Below are 27,419 nucleotides of genomic sequence, written 5' to 3' on the forward strand. Positions count from 1 at the left end.
CATGGGGTGGAAGGTCCAGACAGAGCGGGGAACCCCTGACAGGAGTGCACATAGAGGGGCCTTGGAAGCAACATACCCAGGTTGGCTGTCCGGGGTGCTACACCTGAAAATGGACAGGCGTACCCAGATGCCCAGTCTGGAAGTAGTTGTGACTGGATAGGGAGGAGGGGAGGGAAGTGGGTAGAGGGAGTGCTGGGGAGTATTAAACAATACTGTGGGACAAGAGGCGAGATGCATAAAACCCGAAACAAGAGATTAAACTAATTCATGTGTATGCGTTGCTAGGATGGGTACAACCACGGAGTACATGTGGAGGTCACAGGGTAACTTATGGGAGTTAGTTCTCTCTCTCTCTCTTTTTTTTTTTTTTGGTTGAACTCAGGTTGTCTGGTCTGTAAAAAAATTTTTTTATGTGTATGATGTGTGTATGGGGCAGGCATGCCATGGTGTGTGTGTGTGTGTGTGTGTGTGTGTGTGTGTGGTGTGTGTGTGTGTGTGTGTGTGTGTGAAATCAAAGACATCTTTGTGGAGAGTCGGCTCTCTTCTTCCACTGTGGGTTCTGAGAATGGAAAAGGTTTACCAGGTAATCGAGTCAAACGTCTTTATGTTGTGAGTCAGCTTGTCGGCCCCCGACTTTACGCACCCCCACATGAAAAGTGCGCACGCAAGCACACACACACACACACACACACACACACACACACACACACACACACATATTTTAAAACTTGAACATAACACATGGCTTGGCTTTCTGAGTGAGGCTGGCTAATTTCACCTGTGTGGCCACACCATTTCCACCATTGAATGTATGGTTTAATTTTCTTTTCTTTTCTTTTTTTTTTAAAGATTTATTTATTTATTATATGTAAGTACACTGTAACTGTCTTCAGACACACCAGAGGAGGGCATCAGATCTCATTACAGATGGTTGTGAGCCACCATGTGGTTGCTGGGATTTGAACTCAGGACCTCTGGAAGAGCCGTCAGTGCTCTTAACCACCGAGCATCTCTCCAGCCCTGGTTCCATTTTCTTTATGGTTGCACAGAACTCCAGTGGGCAGGCACCATATTCTCTTTTCCATTCCTCTGCTAAGACAGGGAAACCATTTCCTTCAAAGTGTGAGGAGCTTAATAATTATTTTTACACAGTTGTGGCAGAAGGCAGACACACACACACACAGAGGCACCTGTTGCTCATCCAAGGGGTCACTTGGTCATCTCTCCCTCTTTGCAGCTCACCTTCCTGCCTAGCATAGGGTAGGGTAGTGGTTCCTGTCCATGTTAATTCGGTCCCCCAACCCACAACCCCAGCATTTGATTTGTATGTGTCAAAGGTTCTCTCCTGTAGCCATGGCCACCCCAGGTGCCAGCTGCCTAGCTGCAAGGGACTCCACACAGCTCTCTTTGGCTCTGACTCTTCTCTTCCCCATCAGACTTCCTCATGCCTTGGACCTGCTCTACCTGTGGCTCTTTGGAGCAACTTTCTCCTCAGGCGTCTTCCTCAGAGGAGTCTCCATCTTAAAGATGCCATCATCCAAGGAGGAGTATGTGGGCTTGCATTTACTCTCTTCTCCTTCACACCCAACATGAGTCTGCTCTCAACCTCAAAATTCCCTAAGGACCAGCGTTTGCTAGCTACTGTGTCCCCCAAACCACTGCAGTTTCCTCCCAGGCTCACACAGGAGTCTCTTCATTGCCTTTCTCTGTCTCAGGACTTTTGGAGAACCTAGGTCATTTGTCCAAATTCCTGAGTCCTGGGGTTGTTTTCTCTAGTATTTCCTTACTTCTTTGGCTCCCATATTTCCTGGGCACTGAATGGGGGCTGTTACATTTGCCTGGAGCTTACCACAGGCCATGTTCCGCACATTGTGTTGCAACATGATCCAACACCAGGTGTCCCCTTCCCCCTTGGTTGATTCTCTACCTTCTGCCCTAACCGTTATAAAAGTAAATGATTCCCTTCACAATCGGCAGCTACTCCCCGGATGACATCATGATTCCCTGAGGATGTTCAATGTGCCTTGTGACCCAATACACTGAGTGTCCACTGACTTCTGCCTGAATATGACACTGCTTGGGGTTACACAGTGCTCATTTTCTCATTTCTAGCCCTCTATTTAATTTAAACATTCTTAATTTGTTTTTGAATGTATGAATGAGTGTGTGTGTGTGTGTGTGTGTGTGTGTGTGTGTGTGTCCCATCCTTAAACATGCACAGAGGCTGGAGGAAGATGTTGGGTATCTCGTTCACTCTGTCACAGGAGTAGAGCTGTGACAGACAGGCTCTCTCCCTGAAAGGCTGGTAGTCGTGAGCCCAGGGACTCTGCAGGGTCATAGGTGCTTTCAGTACTGGGGATTTTAACTCAGGGTCTTACAGTCGTTCAGAGAGCCTTCTTTTCCTTCCGAGCCATCTTCCCAGCTCTCTTTGGACTTAAAAATATTTTAAAACATTTTAGGATTATACTATAATTACATAATTTTCTCCCTTTTCTTTTCCCCTCACCCCTCTTTCAAATTCATGGCCTCAATTTGGGATAGCAAATCTATGCTCTTCCCTGGGAAGACTATTAATTCCGATCTCAGCATTCCTTAGTTGCCTGTGGTTCTTTGCCTAGGGTTGAGGACTCATGGCTTTCCCCTTCCCATCTTAGCATGCCCAGTGGTGCTATCCTTATTCAGACAGCCATATTGGTTAGACTGCACGGGTATGGCTCCTGACTTTCCTAGAAGACAGAAGCAAAATCCCCGTTCTTCTGGTTCTTAGTCTTTCCACCTCTTCTGCAATGCTCCCTGAGCCGTGGAAAGTTGCGTTGTGAGATGGTGAAGCCACTACTAAAGCATGCTAGAGCTGTGATAAAAACAACCAAACCTAACTGACGCCATCACAGGCGAGTGCACTGTGGCCCCTGACCCCGCATTCCACCATCACCCACCTCCAGGTCACTAACTTGCCTTGGAGGCCAGGCTGAGTGCACTGTAGCCCCACTGTCCCCTGTATCCCGCCAGCACCCACACCCACTGTCCCCTGCATCCTGCTAGCACCCACACCTGAGGTTGCTCTGGGTCTTCACTTCTCTGACGCTCTCATCTGGTCTTGGAGATTTTCCTACAGCACCAGTGTCTAGAGGAGGTGACTTGAGAGATTAAGCTTAAGCCACCCCTTGGTCCTGCTTGAAAGGGTGGGGCTGAGGAGTGAGCTGGGATGGTCCTTAGGCCTCTGTCTTCTTTTCTGCCCTGAGCCCTGTCCTCATCCTGTAATGTCTTCCCCAACCCTCACTCCATTCTACCCATCTCCCCTCTGGCTCTAGCTCTCTGTTTATTTTATTTTATTTTCTCTTTACACCTACTTTACATCTGGAGAGCCCTAGGACCTGGCCAGTGTCTGCCTAGCCACACTTGGATGTTAATGCGCTTTTGCTTATGAACGCTTGGGGGCACTGTTACTCAAGATATATCCAACAACACAGTGGATACAGGAGGTGCATATGTGCACACTGTGTACAGGACAAGGAAAGGGGTGTACTTCAGGGCAGGATAGATGCTTTAGACTTTTTGAATCCAAGAATGAGACCCATTTATTGTACAATTTAAAGAATATAAAAACATCAGAGAGAAAAAAATGAAGAAAAAGAAAAAAGAAGTATCCTTGTGCCCAGCAAAGCTTGTTTGGTCTGTCTTCTTTGTGGCTCTCATTTCCCCTTCACAGCTCTGTGACTGTAATCTGGCTAAAGGGTGGGGCAGCACAGAGCCTTGGCATCTCAGTTCCTGAGCTATACTCCAGGCTTTTCCTTGATTGGTTTTACGGAGGGGTACTTCCTGCCTTTTGTTGGGGTCATGATGACAGCCTGTCTGTTCCCCAAGTGTGAAACAGTGCTGTGTGAGCTTAAGTCAGAAGTGCTGTGGGCGGTGAGCCTGGTGTCGGGGAGTCAGCGATGTGTGTTAAACCAGGGGTGCTGCAGCAGAGCCCTGCAGAAGCGGGTTCTGTGAGGATCTCAGAGAAAAATGTGATGGGCAGACGGTAATGACCTTGCCCATTTCCTTTAGATGATGACGCTGATTCATTGTTCGACGTGACTCGGTAGAGGCCATGAGTAATGAGGATCACTCTGTGAGCAGCTTGGGACAGCCTGTACTATCTAGCATTTCCTCAGGTTAATGCACAGCCCAGCTCGCTACCCATTAGACAAATACACAACAAAGTGTATCCTATTGTGTGGATGGATGTGATTTCAGCTTTTTTCTAACTCAGTCAGCATACAGAAATCTTTGTTCATGTGCTGCTTTCCATAGAAAAACTTCTAGAACCAGGATTATTAGGTTAGAGGTCATGGACTCTCTTGATAGAGGTTGAAGCAAGAAGCTGTGTTGGCAGGACCTCATCTCTGTAGATGCTAGAACAATTCCTTTTATTTTATAATAACATTTTCATTTAATTTTAGGTTCATACTTCATGCAACTACTATCCGTGGTTGACCTATCATCCATCCATCTATCTATCTATCTATCTATCTATCTATCTATCTATCTATCTATCTATCTATCTATCTGTCTATCATCTATCTAATCATCTATCTGCCTATCTATCTACTATATTCTATCTATCTATCTATCTATCTATCTATCTATCTATCTATCTATCTATCTATCTATCTACCCATCTATCTTATCCATCCATCCATCCATCCATCCACCCACCCACCCACCCACCCATTTCCTCTGATCCCCGCTCAACAATCTTCTCCTGTCTTCCCTTGCAAGTCAATTTTCTTTATAGTGTTTTGGTTTCCTTATGTATGTGTCAGCAAGCAGGACTGTGGATTCTCAGCGTTTACCATTCCAGTTCAAGCATTTGCGCACAGTGCTCACGGCTTTGCCCTTAGTTTTCTACCCTGTGGCACAACCCAGAGCTTGTTTCACTTCTGTACACACAGGGTCTCCTCTTCTTTGAAGCTGCATGCTGCTGTGGCTGGACCATACTTTCTTTAACCCATCCTTTGTTGGTGGATACCTGGCTTGTTCCAGATCCTTGCTAGCTCTAGCCATCCTGTGGTAAACAATGTCACTCTGGTCATACAGGTATTTCTGTAGAGAATATCTGGGGAAGGACTGCCAGGTAAAAAGGAATATGACTTTCTAAGTTTGGTAGTCCCTGCTCCCTCCTCATAGGAGTCAAACTATTTAATTTTCCTTCACTAGCAAAATCAAGAGTGTGGTTTCCCTGCTGCCTTGCTGACAGTGGGTGTTGGGCTATAGAGGCATTTATAGATCTGGGTGGGAGTAGAAACTCTTTGGCCTTCTTCTGCTCTAGCCCTTCACATGCTCCCAAACAATGGTGGCTGTACCCCTGCAATGCCAGCCTCCCTGCTGCTCTCCCACCCAACCCCCTTTTCTCTGCTAACACCCTCTTCTGCCCCACCTGGCAGTCTTTGGCTGGGGTCTTTCTACAGGGAGGAGGGGAAATGCGAATAGGTGTTGAAACTGGATGGTTGGGAGCAGAGATGAAACTGGGATGAAGTTCTGGATCTAATTCAAATGCTCATTATTAGGATAATGCACTTAATAAAACTCTGACTTAGCACGGGACAGGCCTACAGGAGAAGCCTGTTCACTATTGTTAGGGGTGGACTCATCTGCCTTCCAGAAACTGCATAATCAAGGCTGAGTCTCTTAGAATTGTTTTATTTCTCTCTGTGTGTGTATGTGTGTGTACATTCGTGCACAAGCTCTTGCACATGCGTGTGTGTGTGTGTGTGTGCTCTGTCATGTTGATGTGTGTGTGTATACATATACTTGTGTGTGTGTGCTGGTGTCATCCTAGTAATGCTTCACTTTATTTATTTATTTATTTGTTTGTTTATTTATTTATTTTCAAGATGGAGTCTCTCTATTATGTAGCTCTGGCGGTCATGGAGCTTGCTATGTAGACCAGACTGGCCTAGAACTCACAGAGCTCCACCTGCCTCTGCTTCCTGAGTGCTGGGATTAAAGGTGTGCACCACCACCTCCCAGTCTTTCACCTTATTTTCTGATACAGGATCCCCACTGACCTGGAACTGGTTAGACTGCCTGGCCAGGGAGCCCCAGGGATCCTCCTGTCACTGCCTCTGGGAGCCACGATACAAGCGTGTGCCACCACGCCTGGCTTCTTCGTGGTTTTCTGGATGTAGAACTTGAGTCTCCATGCTTCTGTGGCAAGGATTTATTCATGAAGACATCTCCCCAGCCCTGGAAACTGACTCTTTGCCTTTTTCCATACTTGTGGGTATAGGCTGTCCTGGGGCTTCATGGACACAACATGGGGCCCTTGGCTTAGAACACTTTCCATTCCTGGTCTGTTTCTTGTTTGTAAGAAGCCTTCAGGCAGCTCTTGTCTGAGGGAAGCTGTGGCTTCAAGGCTTCCTTCCTTCCTTCCCTCCCTCCCTCCCCCCTTCCTTCCTTCTTCCTTCCTTCCACCTTCCCTCTTTCCCTCCCTGCCTCCCTCCTTCCCTCCCTCCTGCCCTCCCTCCCTCCCCCCTTCCTTCCTTCTTCCTTCCTTCCACCTTCCCTCTTTCCCTCCCTGCCTCCCTCCCTCCCTCCCGCCCTCCCTCCCTCCCTGCCTCCCTCCTTCCCTCCCTCCCTCCCTGCCTCCCTCCTTCCCTCCCGCCCTCCCTCCCTCCCGCCCTCCCGCCCTCCCTCCCTCCCTCCCCCCTTCCTTCCTTCTTCCTTCCACCTTCCCTCTTTCCCTCCCTGCCTCCCTCCTTCCCTCCCTCCCTCCTGCCCTCCCTCCCTCCAATCTCCCCTTCCCTTCTTTTGACCTACAAGAATTGTTCTTGTTCATGTGGGGTGAGCGGTCTACACGTGCATCCCCCTCCTCCCCAGTATCTCCACTGAATTCTATGCGGGTACTGGTTTGTGGGCCTGGGCACCTGGCCTTAATGGGAGTTAGGGTTGGGATGCCTCCATCTAGAGCTGTGGGTTTAGGGCAATGGGGCTGTGCATTTGCACTAGCCACCCCATTCTGGATGATCTTATCTTCCATTGAGCCTTGTCTCTGCTGAGACTCCCAGCATCTGAGCTTGCTCTTTGTGGCCCTGAGACCTAGGGTTTCGGGCTCAGCTCTAAGAGCAGCCAGCATGGCAGAGGATGGCTTCTGGGTTATATGGTTACCACAAGGCTCAGATTCCATGCCCCATTCTTTTCTGTCTCCTAGCTTTGCAGCAAGATCCTGGAGAAGACTGCTAACCCTCAGTGGAACCAGAACATCACATTGCCTGCGATGGTGAGTGGTCCCTCGGAGGACGCAACACTTCTTGGTCCCTGAATCCTGCTGGCATCCTTGACTTCTGCTCAGTGAGGGGGTTGCTTTCTTAAGAACTCTGTTCTCACCTAGCTTCCTTTCCTTCCCTAGTTTCCCTCTATGTGTGAAAAAATGAGGATTCGTGTCATGGACTGGTGAGTTCTGGGTGCTTGAAGGGTGTCTCCAGGGTCCTCGGGCCTGTTTTCCTACACTCAAGCTGCCGAGGTGACAGAGGGTGCATGTATCAAGGCAGGATATGAGGGCTGTGGGCAGTTATGGGGCAACCTGGAGCTGAGATGCTGTGCTGACAGAGGTAAGAAGAGCACAGCCAGGAGGCAGTGAGGAGCCCGTCTCTGGAGGTGCCTGAGGAGTTGCTTCGATTTGTCACTGGTAAGGGCCACATGCAAGGTGTGGAAGCTAAGCCAGTTGCTGTGTCCCTTTAAGACAGAATGAAAGAAGAGCTCCCCCTAGCCCCCCAAGCTGGAAATGGGGGTTATATTTCCTGAACAGAGGTCATCACTGCAGGTGTGTCAAGCAGGTCAGGACAGTAGCCTGTGAGTGTTTTAGAATCTTACCACGTGGTGAACACCAACTTGCAGGCCAGGGCTGTGTCCAGTGAGCACTGTCCACACATATGAGTTTCCCTGACCCTTGACGAGGCGGCGTGGGACTACTTCACAGAGGTGACAGGGAGGAAAGGCCAAATGTGCAGTGACAGCTCAGAGGACCAATGTGAATGCCAGCTGGAGCTGGTGCTCTTTGCCCGGCCATATGTCTCTCAAAGCAGCAGTGAGGTGGTGGCCTTTCTCACACTTGAGGGGACATCAGGGCCTAAGCCCCGAGAGCTCTGGAACACTAGGCTTTCCACCAAGAGCAAGCTGTCCTTTTCCTGCCCCCAGAAGTGCTGGTCATGTGGCTCCATGGCCATTCTCCTTTGGTTGCAGGCCCATGGCACCCCCAACTAGGAGGATAATGAGAGACCAGGGGAAAAACCCCAGGCCACAGAGCCATTAAAGTGTGTGCCAGTTCCCCGGGCCTAAAGAAAACAGATTGAGAGAATTAGAGGGAGAGAAGTGTGGGCAGGGGGCAGGGAGAGGTCCTGAGGTCCGCCACGGCTGGTACGAGCCTCGGGGAAGGGGAAGCGGTTTGGTGGAAAGGTACACTTTGCATTCCCAGAGCCATCTCTGCGTGTCGGCTGGAAATGACTGTGCTGTGTCAACTGGGACACCCCAGTGTGCATGTGTGTGCGTGCATACATCTGTGTGGATGTGTGTGGGTGCGGTTAGCCCCATGGATTGCGGCTGTGCCTGGCCTGGCTCCCTTGGAGCCGTGTCAAAGCTGTCGCATACTGTACAGTCCAAACACATTACGGAATCTGGTGGCTGCATCTCTGGCTTGTGTTGAAGGGGCACTTTTATTGTGAGTCTATTTTGGGACTCACTGTTTTCCAAAAGCCCTAAACCCCCAAACCCAGCTCTTGGCCAGAAAGCATGCCACTGCTGGAAGTTTCTGTCCAGAAAGTCCTCCTTCTTAGAACACACAGAGGAGCATCTCCTGTCACCTGAATCTTAGAAATACGACACAGCCCATGTGGCCCTGTAACTTATGCTTTCATTCAAGTCTTTAAGAATTCCTTTTTCACTGAAAAACAAATCCCTCGGGGCTGAAGAGATGGCTTGGTGGTTAAGAGTACTTACTGCTCTTGCAAAGGATTAGGGTTCCGTTCCCAGCACCCACTATGTGCAACTCATGATTGCCTGTAACTCCAGTTCCAGAAGATTCAACACCTTTTTTTTTCTTTTTTTGCCTCTGTGGGTACCTACATCATAAACTTGTTCAGGCAAACACACACAGATGTTTAAAAAAAAAAAGCTTTCAAAACCCATCTCCATGGAAACAACAAGCCCCACCCACTCTTACTCTCCTTTCTGTTTAGACAAGGCCAGAAGTCAGAAGCCCAGCCCCGTCTAAAGGAGTGGGCTTAACAATTTTTTTTAAAAAAATATATATTTACTTCTTTTATGCATGTGAGTACACTGTCTCTTGTCTTCAGACACACCAGAAGAGGGCATCAGACCTTATTACAGATGGTTGTGAGCCACCATGTGGTTGCTGGGAATTGAACTCAGGACCTCTGGAAGAGCAGTCAGTGCTATTAACCACTGAGCCATCTCTCCAACCCCCAACAATGTTGTTTTTTTTTTTTTTTTGGTTCTTTTTTTCGGAGCTGGGGACCGAACCCAGGGCCTTGCGCTTCCTAGGTAAGTGCTCTACCACTGAGCTAATTCCCCAGCCCCAAACAGAATTACTTCTTCAGTCCTTTTTTTTGGGGGGGGGGGGCTGAGGACCGAACCCAGGGCCTTGAGCTTGCTAGGGAAGCGCTCTACCACTGAGCTAAATCCCCAACCCCTACAATGTTTTAAAAATACCTCCAGCTTGCTTAGCATCTTTGAGGCATTGGGTTCAATTCCCGTCAGTGTAAGAAGCCAAGAGAAGGGTGTGCGGTGTCAGGCTCACCTCCGGAAGTTTTCTCATGATTCAGCTCACCAGAAACCATGACTTGGACCTGGAGTGCCAGGCCACTCATTCTTCCTCATGCCGTCCCCGTCCCAAGGGAAATGTCAAATGTCTAGCTTCCTCCTTTTCCTAGGAAATCTGAAGAGGAAGGAAGAGAGAGACTGGGGTGTCTTGTGGGGTTAGGGTTAAAGGACTATGAAGTCAGCATGTCCCATCTTTGGGAATGGTGCTGGATGAGTCTGCTATGGTCAAAGTGCTCACAGTGGGGAGGAAGCCCTGGGGAAAACTAAGAAAAGGGGTAGGGGGTGTGCTAGAGAACCTTCCTGAGGGGCTCAGGGCCTGCCCAAGCTGGCACTGCAGACCTCTGGGACAGAGGTCTTGACTGTGGATCTGACTCTTGAGTCAAAAGTTGTTCAGTGCCTCTGGCTTCTGCTCTCTGGAAGGCTGGAGCCTTCTCGCCTCATACAAAAATGTTTCCAGACACGGCCATATATGCTCTGGGGTTAGAACCACAGGTGGAGAATCCTGGGTCTATTATCCAGAGGAGGGGGTGGGTAGGGGTGGTTAAGGCCCTGGATTCCATACCAGGAGTGAGTATCTTGCCTCAGAACTGTCTGTGAGATGTGTATATGTGTGTGTTTGCGTGTGCGTGTGTGTGGTATATGCGTGCATATATGTATACCTGCATGTGGAGGCCAGGTATCAAATTCTCAACTTTACCTTCTTTTTTGAGATAAGGTCTCTTATTGATCCTGCAGCCTGTGATTTAGGCTAGACTGGCTGGCCGGTGAGCCCTGGAATCCTCTCAGGCTTGCATTGCCACACCTGGCTCTGTTCCTCCCTCCCTGCTGACGGGGCCTGCATGCCTCTGCTGCTGTTTCCTCAGTTCATGGCGATGTTAAAGGGTCCTTGGTCTCTAATCAGCTGTGCAGCTCCTGTGGGATAAGGGTTGAACGTGCTTTGGCACAGCGGAAGTCTCCATACAAGGCACGGCACACCAGCACTGGCCCCTGCCGAGGCCTCGGAGATAGCTTCCCGGACCTCCTCTGCATCTAGGCATTTCTTGGGCTCCCAGAACCTTTTGGGTCTGGAGACTGCTCTTTCTCAGCAGCCTCCTGCTCCTCCCTGTCAACCTGGGATGTGGCCCATGTAAGTCCACAGATACAGAGTACAAGGCCGTCAGGATGAACAAGTTGCCCCTGGACGTGTCTTAAGCACGCTCACTTCCTTTCTAGTCTCTTCTCCCTGTGAGCTTCCCAGGCCTCAGCAGAAGACTGGACCCCTAGCAAATCTGTCACTAAGGTCACTTCTGCCTGTGTTCTGTGTCTGCCTCTTATGTTCATGCCCTCTTCTCATCCTTGTTCTAGGGACCGCCTCACTCACAATGACACTGTGGCTACCACCTACTTGGGTATGTCGAAAATCTCTGCCACTGGAGGAGAAATAGAAGGTAGGTCCCACGTGTTCCTGGCTTGCCCCGTCCCTCCTCACTCTGTCGTATACCTCAAGATCTGAGAGCCCGAAGGCTCAGGGAGATTCCAGTGAGAACTCACTCACAGATACTTAGTGCTGCACACTGAATGGTGGGTACATACTGGATAGTCCTAGGGGTAGCGGGTAGGGCACTCTGTGCTGGGCTCCACCCTGGCCCTGAGTGCCCCAGTGATTCCTATTTTGCAATGGATTTTGTTGGTTTAGTAAAATGTAACCCATTGTCAGTTTGTAAAAATTAACTACTGACCTGAAAGAGGACCATGATGTTTACCTATGAGCTACCCTTAAATGTGTGAGCACGCACACACACACACACACACACGCACGCGCACACGCGCACATGCACACAGGCACGTATGATACACACACACACACACGCACACGAACACGCACGCACACGCACACGCACACACACACGTGCACATGTGTACATGCACACAGGCACGTATGATACACACGCACGCGCACACGCGCACACACACACACTCACACGCACACGCACACGCACACGCACATACGATACACACCTATACCCACTAAAATGAGTTGTTTGGTCACTGCTTCTTGTCACTTGGCAATATTAGACTTCGGTCTTATGATTAAGTATTTTTCTAGTACGCCGTTTTTTGGAAGTACTGGGGACTGAACCCAGGGCCTTGTAGATTCTAACTGAGTCTACAAACTGAGTTACACCCCCTATCTTTTAGGATACAATTGTGATAAATATACATTTCATTGTGACTAAACACAGTCAAATGAGCTAGTTGATCTTCTGATGTTTCTTTCTTCTTTTCTTTCTTTCTCTCTTTTTTTTTTTTGGAGTTTTTAAAATGAGTTTACTGAAGAAAACAAAAGTTGGAGTTGCAAACTTCTGTGACAACACCTACATTGCCTTACCATTTACTTTTTTTCTTTTATTGGATATTTTTTATTTACATTTTGAATGTTATTCCCTTTCCCGGTTTCCTGGACATAAGCCCCCTATTCCATCCCCCTCCCCTTCTTCTATAAGGGTGTTCCCCTCCCCATCCACCCCCTTCCTGCCCCACCCCCGACATTCCCCTACACTGGGGGTTCAACCTTGGCAGGACCAAGGGGTTCCCCTTCCACTGGTGCTCTTACTAGGCTATTCATTGCTACCTATGAGGTTGGAGCCCAGGGTCAGTCCATGTGTACTCTTTGGGTAGTGGCTTAGTCTGTGAGAGCTCTGGTTCGTTGGCATTGTTGTTCTTATGGGGTTGGAAGCCCCTTCAGCTCTTTCAATCCTTTCTCTAACTCCTTCAACAAGGATCCTGTTCTCAGTTCAGTGGTTTGCTGCTAGCATTCGCCTCTATATGGACATGCTCTGACTGTGCCTCTTAGGAGACATCTATATCTGGTTCCTGTCAGCATGCACTTCTTTGCTTCATCAATATTATCTAGTTTGGTGGCTGTATATAAATAGGCTGTATACCCAGGTGGGGCAGGCTTTGAATGGCCATTCCTTTAGTCTCTGCTCCAAACTTTGCCTCCATATCCCCTCCTATGAATATTTTTGTTCCCCCTTTTAAGAAGGACTGAAGCATCTGCACTTTGGTCATCCTTCTTCTTGAGCTTCATGTGGTCTGTGGATTGTATCTTGGGTAATCCTAGCTTTTGGGCTAATATCCACTTATCAGTGAGTGCATACCATGTGTGTTTTTCTGTGATTGGGTTATCTCACTTAGGATGATATTTTCTAGTTCATTCCATTTGCCTATGAATTTCATGAAGCCATTGTTTTTGATAGCTGAGTAGTACTCCATTGTGTAGATGTACCACATTTTCTGCATCCATTCCTCTGTCAAAGGGCATCTGGGTTGTTTCCAGCTTCTGGCTATTATAACTAAGGCTGCTATGAACATAGTGGAGCATGTGTCTTTGTTATATGTTGGAACATCTTTTGGGTATATGCCCAGGAGAGGTATAACTGGGTCTTCAGGTAGTTCAATGTCCAATTTTCTGAGGAACCTCCAGACTGATCTCCAGAGTGGTTTCTTTCTTATAAATAACTTTGCAATGAATGCTTTTTATAGCTGAGCTTCATGTTGTGCAGTTTCAGCAATAGCAACAGCAGCAGCAGCAGCAGCAGCAACAACAACAACAACAACAGCACAGGTCTGGAAAGATTGCAGAGATGTTAAGAGCATTCTCTGCTTTTGCAGAGGGCCAGGGTTCAGTTCCCAGCACCCACATTAGAATTCTCACAGCTGTCTGTAACTCCAGTTCCAGGGGTTCTGACACCGCCTTCCGACCTTTGAGGGTGCCTGCATGCACCTGGTGTACATACATACATGCAGGAAAACACAAAATAAAGTAAAATTAATAAAAAAAGTAAAAATAGATCTGTGCTGTTGGGGATAAAGCTCAGTGCCTCAGATGCTAGGCAAGTGCTCGACCCCTGTGGTGCCCCCAGCTCGTGAGTGCCCTCTCACATGTAGATCTAAAGTCAAAGCCGTCCAAGGATTCTGGCACTTGAAGGCTTCCTCTCAGTACTGACGTCGTCCATCCAGAGTTTGAACTATGTTATGCTCAGTCCCTTCGGTTAATATGACACTGATCCTACATGGCTAAGACAATACTGGAGGTGGGCTAGTGCTGCACCCTGTAAGCCCAGCACTTGGGACGTGTGTAGACACAGGTAGAGCTTCTTCAGTGACAAGGTGAATTAGATGGCAGCCTGGGCTGCAAGAGGCCCTCACCCGGAAGATCAAACCAACCAAATGAAACCAAACTCTGAAAACAATAACAGAACTTTGTATACATAGGTGTGTATGTTATATATTATATATATGGTTACAATATGTAATATACAATATTATATAATCTATATAGTATTTTGCTACAAATACATTCTTCTAGGATGTATTTCTGATGCTGTTTGTCTTTTTCTTGCTATTCTCTATGACCGTGGGCATTAACTTTGAGCTTGCTCGTAATTTGTCAGTCATACGTGAATACTTTCTGAGAGATGAAAATTAAATTTACATGCCGCCCAACATGCTAATCTCCTCCTTAGTGAGTAAGACCGTGCACCACCATCGCTTCCTCAAAACTGATCTTCAGTGATGTCAGCAGTGCGTATTGGCTGATCTGTTTCTGACATCTCCAAATGCTGTCTTTCTCCCTTCCTGAACTCAGGCAGTGTCTCGAGCTCAGCCCTTGGTTTTCTGTCTTCTTGGTCTTCTTCTTACTGCTTGCTTTTGGTAACTGGGTTATGCTGGCTCTGTAAAATTAATCGGAAAGATTTAAAGTCTTCTAACATCTGGGAACAGTTTATATAACATAGAATATAGTCTTTTGAGGGTTTGAAATAATTCACCCATAAAACCACGTGGGCCTGGTGCCCTTTCTGAGTGGGTGTACTCACTGATGGCTCTTTATAAACTTTTCAGCTTCTCCTGTGATCATTGCTATTTTTAGGTTGTTATTTCTTGCTTTTGTCAATTTTGATAATTTATATTTTCCTAGAAAAACATCCCTTATGTTGAGGCTTTAAAATATGTGTACAGCGTTTCTCACGGTGACTTCTAGAATTTAGGCACTTTTTTCTACCTGTGCTGTTTGTTTCTTCTTTATTGTGTTTGAATTTTCTTCTTTTCCCCTCAATTAGCCTCTCAGCCTCTAAAACAAAAAATCCTTATTGGGGATTTCAGTTCTGGATTCCTTAGCTCTGTTTCGGCCTTCTTTTTTACTATTTCCTTCTCAAATTTTCTAACTAGCTTATGTTTTTTAAATTTTTCTTATTAAATAGCAAAAATATGGTTTCCCTCTTACAGGCCACGTATAAATATTTGGCAAACATCTAGGTTTTATTTAAACTTTTTCCCCCCTGGTTTGAGTCGGGGTCTTCTGTAGTCCAGACTGGCCTTGAACTTGTTATGTTTGCAAGGGTGGCCTTGAACTTTGATCCCAGAGCTTTGTGTGTAGGGCAGGGCATCTGTAAGTCTCTGCCGCTCTGCAGATTTGGCGGCTCCCGTGCCTCCTTCCCAGTGTTCTCTGTCTCTGCTGCCACCTTTCAAGAGCTGAAGTGCTGGGACACAAGTGTGCGCCATCATACCTGGTTTATGTGATGACCCTGAAGGAACCCAGAGCTCTGTGCAAGCAACCCACCAACCTTAGTCAGATTTATCCTTAAAACCTATTTCTCCCTTCAATGCATAACACACTTTGAATTTGTTTTGACGTATTTGCTGAGAAATGTCCGATCGGTTTCCTGTGTGGGAATCTGACTAGATTCTGTATGAATCTAGAAGGTGCTGGTCATGCAGAATTTCTGTGTAACTTACAAGAAACAGCTTGTTGGCTGCTCCTGTTGCGTGAACACCGCTGAGTGTGCTCACTCAGACAGACACCGTGATTTTGCTGGGTGGCCACCATTGTGCTGGAAGCCTATGGTTAGCGAGGACCCCTTCTCTAGATTCTTGCTTGAATTTTATCTGAGATAAGCATCTTGAGTTGAACGACTCTTATTCTCTGCCCCGGACAGCTGAAGGCAGGATGGGGTAGTGTTGAGAACCCTGGCTTTGCAGCCAGCTGGGGCTTAAGTTCTTTATAATCAGAGGGTTACTCAGTCTCCTCTCTACAAAATGGGGCTTCTCATCTTTCTCTTAGGGACCGGGTGCTCCGCTGGTGTCTGGTATTCATGCACCTCACCTTCAGTGGGTGCACTGATCTTTTTTTCCCCCTGCATTAGTTCTGGTCCTCTCAGCTCTGGTCCATCTCCCCACAGAAGTTATCCCCAAACTTACTTGAACTTGAGAACCCCAAATCATTTCTTGTGGCACTCAGGTGGAGGATCTCCTGAACTTTACGAATGTGTGTACCCCTCTAAGATGAAGGCTTTCATGCTTAGCAAAGCCCACTTGATACCCACCCCCCAATGCCATTCACTTCCTATTGATGCAGGCTCTGTAGAGGTGTCTACATAGAGAGGGTGGGGCGTCTCTGTATCTCTGCCCCCCTCCGCGCTTTGCTGGTTCATGTGCCTCATCCCTACTGATCTCTCATACCCTCTTTTTAACTCCTCTGAGACATGTTTTGAAATAAAATATATTTTTGAGTCAGAGTCACACTAAGTAGCCCTGGCTGGCCTAGAACTTGCAGCTTTTCTGGTGTCTGGTGTACAGTGGTTGGAGGAAGCTAGCCTGGCCTTGAACTCATAGAACTCTGCCTGCCTGTGGTTCAAGTGCCTGGATTAAAGGTATATGTTGTACCTTTGGAGGGGTTTTGTTTTGTTTTGGTTTTTTTTTGTGTGTGTTTTGCTTTTTTTTTTTTAAAGGTAGGATCTCTTGTTTCTCAAACTGTCCTTGATCTTACTGTGTGAGATCAAGCCTAGAATGACCTTCAACTTTTGATCCCCCATCTCCACTCCCTCAAGTGCTGGGATTACAGACATGTGCTATCATGCCTGATTTATGAAGTGTGGGAAATTGAACACAGGGTTTCATGCATGCTAGGCAGGTACTCTACCAGCTGAGTTATATCCCCAACCTCAAAGGCTTCTGGTTACAGAAAATCTCAAATACACACCAGGGTTGAGACTTATCCACTGATCCCCTTAGTCATTGATCTGCCATTCCGAGCCCATCAATGAGACTTTGAGCAGTCCAACACATACAGACATACTTCTGGAAGGTATGCTACTATGGAGTGACTTTCCCTGCCAGGAGTGAGGACCCCGTCCCAGAGTGTACCCCTCCCCACAGTGAGCTGCTCAGGGGGTTGGTGAACTGCTGTGTTGCACATACAGGTAGCATGGAGAGCCAGGGACAGCATCTTATTCGAGTAACACTGAGGCAGCTGTGGCTAATCTGTATGTAACGAGCTTGTTTCAGTTTTCAGACTGGGTACCCTCTCTGTCTCTGAATACAGGAGCTAATGACAGTCAAGGCACAGTATGGCATTTTGAGTGTGTTTTGGGGGAAGTTTCTGATGTGGCACACTGGTCTCTGTACTCAGTCATCTGATGAGAGTTCAGGCTTTCCCCCAGCCCCATCGCCCTTTATTTTTGATGCACTCTTTTAATTGCATAGTTATTTCTTTATTTTACAATTTATTTATTTGCTCACTTACTTATTGTACTGGAAATTAAATTTATGGCCTTGGACATGCTTGGCAAACACCCCACCACTGTGCCATATATCCTGCTTCTTATCACCCTGGTTTTAATGAGTTGAGAAAGTTGTCTCCATGGTCACTAGATGGCGCTCAAGTCACGAGCAACCCAGTTTGCTCAGGGATGGAGTCAAGGGCTGGACCACAGATTGTTCTTGCAACCAGCTAATGACTTCTGGAATGTGCAGCAAAATAGCTAGATCAATATGACAACAGAGCTAAATTTATTGATCAAACTGGGACTTTATCTTCGGGACTTCCTGGGTTCTCTGAGGTCCCTTCCTGTAGAGATGGGTCCTTTCTCAGGTGGACACAGCTGTCTGGTCTGAATGTTGTCTGTCACTTCCTTTGCCTTTGGCTAAGTTTCTTTCCCTAGCCTGAAAGCCCTTGCTTGGGACATATCCCTGCCATGTTTCTCCCCCTCTTTTGTATTTCTTCTCATTGTTCTGGGAAGCCATACTACTTTATTTTCTTGCTTCTCCCAGAACAAAACACAAACTGTTCTATGTGTTCTAAGCACTGTGGTAGAGTGCTTGCCCAGCGTGAAGAAGCCCATGTAAACAGGGTGTGGTGGTGTCTGGCAGCCCAGCACTTGAATGGTAGAGGCAAAGGGATAACAAGTTTGAGGTCACCCTGTTTATATAGTGAGTAAAATACCTGTGGGGCTGAGACTATCTCAAAACAACAACAACAACAACAACAAACAAATCAATCGAAACCACTTCTTTCTGCCCTGAGGTTCCTGAAGATTTGGCTCCGCTTGGAGTTTTGTTTTTGTAATCTTGTTTTTGTCCCCAGAAAGGACAAGCAAGACCTAACACTAACCTCTTAAGCCACAGTTTGCCTGGGCATATGGAGGTATTCTTCAGACCCCGTGCACAATGTGTTAAGGGAAGACTTTTTTTTTAAAGGAGAATGTCCTCTTAGGTGTGGCCGTTCTTTTGAAAGGTAGGGAGCTCGTGGGCCCTGTGAATACTTGCAGGCATCTGTGAGGCCTTCACCCATTTGGACATTGTGCCTCAGAACAGCACTGAGAAAACCAAAGTTGTCTTTGGATTGTGGATGACAGTGAATTTCCCAGCAGTCTCCCCTTTTCCCTCCTGCCCGGGCGGGTGTCAGGCAGCCAAAGCCGTGGGCTTGGGGCTCTGCCGAGTCTTGGGAGCTGGCAAGGATGGCTGAAGTAATGGCTTGGCCTCTCCAGGGTGCACTCGTGTCCCCAGGGACTGCCTGCTGAGCTGTGACTTGTGGCTGGCAGCCTGCTCTGTCCCTTCCAGTTCCTCCAGGTGAGGGAGCTGGGCTTCACTCTCACAGTAAAGAGCTAGGCGTGTTCATCTGGTGCTTGGTGCTTCCTTAGGCCCAGCTCTCCAGGCCCAGGGAAAACACAGCGAAACACTTGTGTTTTGGCAGAAAGACGGCCAGGACTAAATAGCGGCTTTGTGTTGGGTGGCTTCTTTGCTCTCCCTGTCCTTGACTTTATGAGCTGTCTGCAGACACAGGGGCGAGAACCTGGGGTGAACCTCGGCATCAGAGACTTGTGACCTGTTCTCAAGTTGGGAAGCATCGGCCCAAGACGTCAGCATGCCCATGCCCACGGTCATATCTGCTTATGGTTCCTGAATGAACGAGTGAATGTACAAATGAACAAGGAGGCCCACGCAATTCCAGCCACTACCAGCAGGTGGCGAGCTTGCTGGTGGGACTCGGGCTGCCAGATTAAAAGTCAGTCCCTGGCAAGAAGTACACCGGGGTCCCATCTATGTCTCTGCTTTCATTAGTCCAAGATAGCAGGCTCCTCCTGCTAAGCGTCATTTGGGAGGAGCCTAAAGTAGAATCTGGGGACCACAGCTGTGCCTGTCGGTCTTCCAGGCTGAGAACTCTCCTGTGCCAGGGCCCAGCTCAGCTCCTGTAGATAGGAATATCTTCACAATGTACACTCTGCCACACTGATTCCTGCCAGCTAGCACTGGGAGCCAAGACTTGGCTGCAGAGATCTGAAGGGCAGCCCAGGGCCTTGCCCTCTTTAGGTCTTTGGCCTCAATCCTCTGTCCCCATCTTTACCTCTAGAGTACCATATTTGTGGCTTATGTGAGCCTTCCAGAGCTGTCCAACCTGGATTCTCTGGGCCACAATGGATGAAGAATTGTCTTGGGCCGCATTACATCTAGGCTGTCCAAGCCACATCCTGAGGGCTATAAGAGAATACACATATTTACTCTGAGTGTCACTGGAGCAAGACCTGCCATTATGGGCTGTGTGTGACCTGTAGACTGCTCATTGGATATCCTCTGGCCGTTCCTAGCAACCACCATGAATCTACAAGAAAAAAATGGCTACACTATTCTTACAACATTTATTTTAATGAATGAATGTGCATGTATAGGCCCATGTGCCCATGCTAGCATTTGTCTCTTAACTTCCCTAGAAGAGAGGCTGGTGGTAGGAGCCAGACCCAGGTGGCTCAGTTGAGAAAATAGTGTTGTCGTCTGTGGCAATACTAGAAGTACCCACTAGGTGGAGATGTTGTGCCTTAAATGGCCTCAGCTCGGTGTGCGGGCCCCAAGTGTCAATCTGATGTTTGGGTTTGGAGCCCAGGGTATTCTCTTGTCCACAATGGCTCTTTTGCTGTCCCCCTTTTGTTTCTTTCTCTGTGCCATTCCTCCTAATCTACATGTGTATAATGAAGAAAAAGTACATTTTCTCCTGGGTGTTGTTTCTTGAGTATATTGAATGGAGGTTCGGGTCCCAGAGGTGTGGAGGGCTGTCTGGTTGGAGTTGGGGGGCAGGGTGTGTGCCTTCCTTTGTTGTACATTCTCAGAGCCTGTCTGCCAGCTCTCCATCCAGACTCCTGTTCATGTAACCACTCTCCACCCAGCCACACCCATCCTAACCCCTCTTCCATTTCTTTATGCTTCAGAGGAGCCTGCAGGTGTACTCAAGAGTCCAGCCACTGACCGTACGTTGCTGTCACCTAGGGATCCACGAGGGGATGGGACATTGGGGTTTCTGCTGGAGGGGAATTTTCTGACTTGCATGAAGGGGACTGAGCCACAGCCAGGTCTCTGAGTCGCAGCCACTGGGTAACTGATACGAATTACTTGTGGTACTTTAAGGCCAACGTTTCCTCTAGTTCTCCCAGACCCTTCCTAAGATCGTTGCCTTGGCTGATGCTTCCAACATGGGGGGCGTAGTGGGCCAGGGGGGTTGTGAGGCATCTTGGGGATCCGGAGGTGGCCAGGAGAATGAGAAATGCTTGAAGCATAATTTGTGAGATAAATCATAATTGTGATGACTGACACAAGCAGTTAGTAGCAGTCCCCTGCCTAAGTCTGATCATTCCAAGGCTCCCCGCCACCTCCTTGTTTCCCAAAGCCAAGTCCTGTCTGCACTGGGGTCTGGAGGAGGAAGCGAGTGGAAAGGTGATAGACCGGGTAGCTCTGGCTGCCCCTGACTCCCGCTCGCCCCTGCACTGTCTCAGCAGCATGGCTTAGGTTAGACAGCCTCATATCTGGCTGAGCAGGTCTCAGGTCTGTGTGGAGGCTGCTTTCCCTGTGCCTGCCCTGGCTTCGCCTTATGTGGACAGAGACACCCAGATGGCCCTGGTGATGGTTCTCCCTTGAGCATTCTGAATGCCCTGCCTTTGTAGGGTTTCAGAGTTTAGCCTGTTAGGTCCTGTCCCAGGAAGGGCAGCTGTGGCACTGTCAAGAGAACATATGCCAGAAGAGGCGATGATGACCCTCTATCCATTTTCCAACTTCTCCAACAAATGTGTGTGTGAGGAGGGAGGGTCCCTGGGACATGGCTTCTCTGGTCACTTGGCTCTGAAACCGCCTCTGTTCCCCCTTCCCCATGGTCTGAACCCCAGCTTGTGTGTGGCCAGCTAAGTGTGCTGCATCCTTGCTATCCCATGCTCAGCTACATCTCTGAGACTCAGTTTCCTCATCTGTCAAATGGGACTAAAAAGATAGTGGAAATAGTCTCATTTCAGCATGCCGAGGACTCAGGAACAGAAGAGAGTTGATTCTAGTCATTGCTAGTGTATTATTAGTTATACATGTAGAGGGGCCACATATGATGCATATGGGGGAATCTGAGGGATACAGATGGGATCCCATCTGAAGGTGGATAGGTTGAACCCTGAAAGGATCCACAGGGCCACCTCGCTGATACCTTCTTGTATCTTCCAGTGGATGACAACCTGGGCTTCCTCCCCACTTTTGGGCCCTGCTATGTGAACCTCTATGGCAGTCCCCGAGAGTTCACGGGCTTCCCAGATCCTTATGCGGAGCTCAACACAGGAAAGGTGAGTAGCCACACAGAGCCTCTAAGGGTTTCTAGCCTGGCCTGTCAGTGCGTGGGCCCTGATGATATTCCAGGAGCCTTGTGAGCCCTGTACAGCCTTCTCAGAGCACTCCCTTCTGTTTGGCCTTCTGGCTTCTTTCTCCTGGGCCAGTTGGACCTGTTCACTGTCTGCCCTCCAAGACACCCAGGTCTATCTCCCTCAGCTTTCGTGCCCTTGGACAGGGCCCAAGGATTGGATTCACCCAGTCTGTAGGGGGTGAATTATATTATGTTGTCATGTGTTTTCTTGCCCTCTTACCCCTTTGCTTGTGACTGTGACTTTCTCTTGCAGGGAGAAGGTGTGGCATATAGGGGCAGGCTTCTGTTGTCCCTGGAGACCAAACTGGTGGAGCACAGTGAACAGAAGGTGGAAGACCTTCCTGCTGATGACATCTTGAGAGTGGAGGTGAGGACATACTCTGGGAGAGAGTTGGCTTGGGAACAGGAACAAGGAAGCTGAGTCCCATGGTAGAGGCCTTCTTTAGTTCTGACTCGCATTTACTACAGTGGCACTGCTCGGGCCCCTGCGTATCAGTTATAAGGGAGAATAGTGTAATATCCCACCCCAGGGATGCTCTGAGGTTTAAAGGAGATAAATGAAAGTATTATAGAACCTCAGAACTTGATGCAGCTAACAATGAGGTCAGTGAGACACCATTCACCACTGACGTCTTCAAATCCAGCTGCAAGGTGGCTGTTGTTAACCCAATTTACAGATGAAGACTCTAAGGCCCCAGAAATAGCAGAGCCATGCCTGGTCTCCAGGAGCATTTGAACACTGTGTTTAGCTACTTCTGGTGTCCATTGCTGGCCCTCCCATCTGCCAGATGCCTCATTTCCCCTGTCTGTAGTCACCTTTGGAGATGGTGGTAAGATGAGACTTGATGTGTGCATACAGTAGGGGCTCAGTAAGTGTTACATCACACCGTTCGCATGAGCCAAACCTCACCTGTTCAGTTCCTTCCCCCAGCTTTCCGAAGAGGGGACTATAGCAAAATTGTGTTGTTTCATGTCAAGACATGCGAATGTTTTACATTGGTTCAGCCCTGTGCCTTGGGCCTGGAGGGGCCAACTTGAGCTACACATTATGAGCATATGGCTGAGGCTGCCTATGCAGACTGCAGGGCTGCCTGATGTGTGTGTGTCTCTCTGTGTGTGTGTGTGTGTGTGTGTGTGTGTGTGTGTACGTTAGGGCAGGGGGCAGGGCGTGATCACTGAGCGTTTTCAGCCCCTTTAAGGGGCAGAGAGGTGTAGGATGCCCTGAGGGGACACTGCGGGAGACTCTGCTGTGTGGACATGGTGGTGCCATTGATGCTGGTTTGGATTACGGAGCAGCCTGACCTTGGAGGAGCAGATTGTATTAGGAAACAGGAGCGAATGTGCCCGGACCTGGAAAGAGTCTGTTCATTCAATAACCAAGTCTGGAGGTTGCTCCTTGGACCATCTGTCACTCTCTACCCAGCCAGAAGGAGTTTCTGGGCTCTGGTGATGGCGAAGGTCTGCCATCGATGGGATCCACACTGCTGGGGGTCTTGTTTGTCTCCTCCTGTGATCTCTGGCCTGCTCACTCTGCCTGCAGAAGTACCTGCGGAGGCGCAAATATTCCCTCTTTGCTGCCTTCTACTCAGCCACAATGCTGCAGGATGTGGATGATGCCATCCAGTTCGAGGTCAGCATTGGGAACTACGGAAACAAGTTTGACACCACCTGCTTGCCGTTGGCCTCTACCACCCAATACAGCCGGGCAGTCTTTGATGGTGGGTGAGGCTGGAAGGGACCTGGGTATAGGGTAAATGTCCACCCTTGCCTCCTGTGGAAACCACAGCAAACCTTGTGGGGTGTTCCTCTTCTGTAATTCTTGTATTGTCCCTCATACTCCTCTTTGGGGGAGCCCACTGTACCCACAGTTTGGATTCCTGCAGGCCTGATCATCAGTGTTCTGTGGTGGCCTTGGTCCTGAGCTATTGCTGTTAACCCATGGGGCCTGGGGGCTTGGCTTGGAGACCTTAGCGATGTGAGCTTGGGTCTTCCAGAGACATTCTATCAGCTCTGTATCCATCTCCCCACAAGCCCCCAAGTGTACTCACCTTGTTTGGATACTGCCAGCCAGACCACAAGCACTTAAGGAGAAAGCAGAGCAGGGTCTGTCTCCTGTCTTGAGTCCTCTCTCAAGCTGGGCCGGTTCTGAGAGCTCCGTGGCCTGAGTTCTGTACTCTGCAGAGTGGTGTTCAGTGCCCCGGACCTCTGCCCAGTGCTCAGGCCCTGCTCCCCTCCTCGCACCCCCCGCAGGATGCCACTACTATTATTTGCCCTGGGGCAACGTGAAGCCTGTGGTAGTACTGTCCTCATACTGGGAAGACATCAGCCATCGAGTCGAGACTCAGAACCAGCTCCTCAGGATCGCTGACCGACTGGTGAGTGGGATCCTGTCCCGACACGGTGCCCGAAGGGTCTGCAGACTTGCAGAGATGGGGTCTCAAGGGTGCTGAGGATGCCCCAGGTGCATGTGGGAAAGACTGAAAGACAGAGGGTTGGGAGATAAAACTCAAGTGTCAGGGTATGCTTGGCGTTCTTGAGTTGTGCCAGAAACTTCCAGCCAGCAGCCATTAGGCAGAAGCTAGGGCTCCAAACATAGATCCAGGGGGCCTTCATGGCTGCTGAGGGAGAGGTGTGGAGTATGGAGGAGAGACCTGCTAAGGGGCATCAAGAGGACACCATGGGGGCCTTGGGAATGCGGGAGAGGAGGACCACCATCTAGCTTATTGTGGCAAGGACTCAGGGGAGGTGAGATGGTCTTGGGAGGAAAATGGCGCTCTGAGGAGCTTGTGGAACTCAGGCACCAGGCCTTGGTACACTTGTCTTGGGGAGATGAGGTGCTCTGAGAAAAATGACCTGGGGTTCAAAGCTGAGAACCTGAGGAGAGGGGCAGAGTGTTTGAATGTGAGGGATATTCTGCTTTGGGAGTGAGGAGAGCCTTCTGGGAGCCCCTTTAGGCTGCCTTATGTTTAGACAGGGCATGCAGGAGAACCTTGAAAGGGCACACAAGGGAGGGGAGAAGGCTGCTGGGAAGCTGCTGGCTGGCTCTGGCTAGTTCAGGCTTCCTTCCAGGGAGCATCACCCGGGTGGGAAAAGTGTGGCTACGAGGTAGGAATGAGGGACAGCACAGGGGCGGGCAGAAGGGTTGAAGAGACCTAAGGACGGCTCATGAGCGCAGTAGGAAGGGAAGCAGAAAGGCAAGGAAGGGGTGGTGTCTTTGAAATTGGCAGCTGCTGGTGGTAGGCAGCTAACGCCTGTGGGAGAACTTGGAGTTGAGACTGCAAAATCGCTGTCCTCTGGGCTCCACATTATCCTACCCACAATTCCCAGAGAGCTAGGGCTGAGTTGTCTTCCTAGGGTTTGCCCCCAGGGTGGAACACACATCACATGCCCTGACTCGTGGAGAGGGCTACTAAGGAGATTGAGGCAGCTGACAGGTATTGTGAGGTTGACCTTCCAGCCCAGGACCTTGCCCTAGGACAAGACCTCAGAAAAGGGGATCAGATGAAACTCCAAGAGAGCCAGGTCTGGGAGTCTGGTCTTCATGCCCTTTGGTGGCTTCATGGCTGCTGGGGGAGACTGGCTAGATCTGGATCTGGCAGTGTGGCTGATTCCAGAAAACTGACAAGTGGTGTCTCAGAGAGATCCACTCCCTTGTGGGGGAATCAGGCCTGGCATTGGGGGCAGCAAGTGGGAGAGGATGCATTCAGGCTGGGAAGAATCTCCAGTTAGCAAAGGACCGCCTCGTGTCCATGTGCGAGCCTGTAGATCTAGCTTGAGAGTTGGGGCATCCGGAAAGGTTCTGGAGCCAGGACATTGTTGGCAGATTGAGTGTGGCTTTGCCATTTTCTGCTTCTACTATCTATTCCTTTCTGGCTCAGTGACAGGGCCTGGGGGTTGGGTCCCACCCTGTGGTGATACTCCTGACCTAGGGTTTCTCATTCCTCAGGAAGCTAACCTGGAGCAAGTCCACCTGGCTCTGAAGGCACAGTGTTCCTCTGAGGATGTGGACGCCCTGGTGGCTCAGTTGACAGATGAGCTCCTTGCAGACTGCAGGTAGGGGGTACTTGGCACCTTCAAATGCCTGTCCTGGCTCAGCCAAGGCTGTCTCCTCAGGAGTGTTCGTGTGTGGTGGTGAGCAGAAGCACGTCTCCCAGCCACGCTTGGCCAGCAGTCTGGCCAGTGCTGAGCCCAGAGGTGGTGGAGCCTGCACCGGGAGTTGAAAAGGTGACGTTTAGAACAGGTCATAAATCTCTCTGTAGCAGCAGCAGCAGCTGTGGGCTGGGCGACCGGCTCACCTGAATGGGAAGCATTGTGTGTCTGATCCCCGACCTCATAGCTCCCTGATGGAATCTCCAGGAGAAGCTGGGGTGGGGGCACCCCTCCTTCCCCCAAGGCCATGTTGTCGGGGACCATGGTTTCTGTTTAGGCTTTCACTGCACACGGATGATTGTCAGCTTCTGGAAAAGGAGGCCTGGGAGTGAGGAGGAAAGGGAGTGCGGGTCAGTGGAGAGGGCTCACCTCAACATCTCCTCCACACCCAGGAGGGCTAGGGGTAGTGTTGCGATGCAAGCTTTGAAGTTGAACTTGGCATGAAGAATGACTCCTTAATAATATCTAATCAACAAAGGACTGGCACCGTGAGAAGGCTTGTGATTACCGCAAGGACAAATGCAAGGAAGCAGGAAATCTTCCCCTCACTGCTGTCTGCTGGCTTTCAGTAGCTCTGCCTTGGAGGGCCCTGGTTTCTGAGCTGTAGAATGAACTTGGTCATAGCCACTCTCCTGCCCTCTCTGGGGTTCAGTATGAAGGTAGCCATCTTCCTCGACCCTATCTTCTCCTTTCTCAGGCTAGCTGGAGAGCACCGTTGAAGGGCATCAGAGAAATGCCCTCACCAAGAGAGACTAGTGGAACTGGTGAATAAGTGCTTGCACACCCTGGTTAGGAAGTGATCCTTAATGAATGACTCTGCCCTGCCTCTACCCCACCCTAAGCAAGTCATTCCTTCATTCCCCCACCTTCCTGAAACCAGGCTCAGCCCTAGCCAAGGCAGACAGCAGGACAGGACGCAGGCAATCTTCCCAAGGAGGTGCCTGGTGGAAATGTTAATGTCGGAAGTGGAGGAGATATTTCCCAGACCAAGGCAGGTAGCCCTAAAATGCCTGCTATCTTCAGGGCTACCAAGGACAGTTGATTCCTAGCTATGCAGGCTTTAGGGGCTCAGCCAAGGAGAGCTGAGTCTTGGGTATGCTGAGGAGGGAGACTCCTGGGTCAGATGCTTGCCGTGGCTTCAGGATAAAAGAGGAAACACAGGGCTGTGAAGTGACCAAAGATACAGGCAGCTGGGGGATGTGGAGGGAACCGAGAGCAGTACAGAGTTTGTGACAGATGCTAGGTGGGGAGTTTGTGTGTGTTCTAGTCACCAAGCATACAACTCTGACCATACCATTCTCGGAGGGCCGAATAAGGAAACTGAGGCACACAGAGACTGATTGACACACCCAGACCCACATGTGAAGTACGTGGAAGAATATCCCTCTGCTACTCTGTCAGGACTAGGGGCCCTTGGAAAGGCTTAGGATGATTCTGTAGCTATGGCCGCAGCAGCTGGGTAGGCTTT

General features: G+C 49.3%; 1 protein-coding gene across 25 annotated transcripts in view; it reads left to right on the forward strand.

The window, feature by feature from the left end:
* The window catches only part of Dysf (dysferlin), a 199,814-nt gene that overhangs the window by 67,087 nt on the left and 105,308 nt on the right, over positions 1 to 27,419 (forward strand). For 16 of the 25 annotated variants that reach the window (XM_017592630.3, XM_006236765.5, XM_017592634.3 and 13 more), the window contains 9 exon segments: positions 7,193 to 7,261; positions 7,391 to 7,434; positions 11,164 to 11,246; positions 20,340 to 20,378; positions 21,610 to 21,725; positions 22,056 to 22,169; positions 23,343 to 23,520; positions 24,053 to 24,177; positions 25,749 to 25,855. In XM_017592630.3, the coding sequence (XP_017448119.1) occupies positions 7,193 to 7,261; positions 7,391 to 7,434; positions 11,164 to 11,246; positions 20,340 to 20,378; positions 21,610 to 21,725; positions 22,056 to 22,169; positions 23,343 to 23,520; positions 24,053 to 24,177; positions 25,749 to 25,855 (875 nt within the window). 25 annotated transcript variants of the gene reach the window in all.

The sequence above is a fragment of the Rattus norvegicus genome, chromosome 4 (genome assembly GCF_036323735.1).
Source record: "Rattus norvegicus strain BN/NHsdMcwi chromosome 4, GRCr8, whole genome shotgun sequence".
NCBI lineage: Eukaryota > Metazoa > Chordata > Mammalia > Rodentia > Muridae > Rattus > Rattus norvegicus.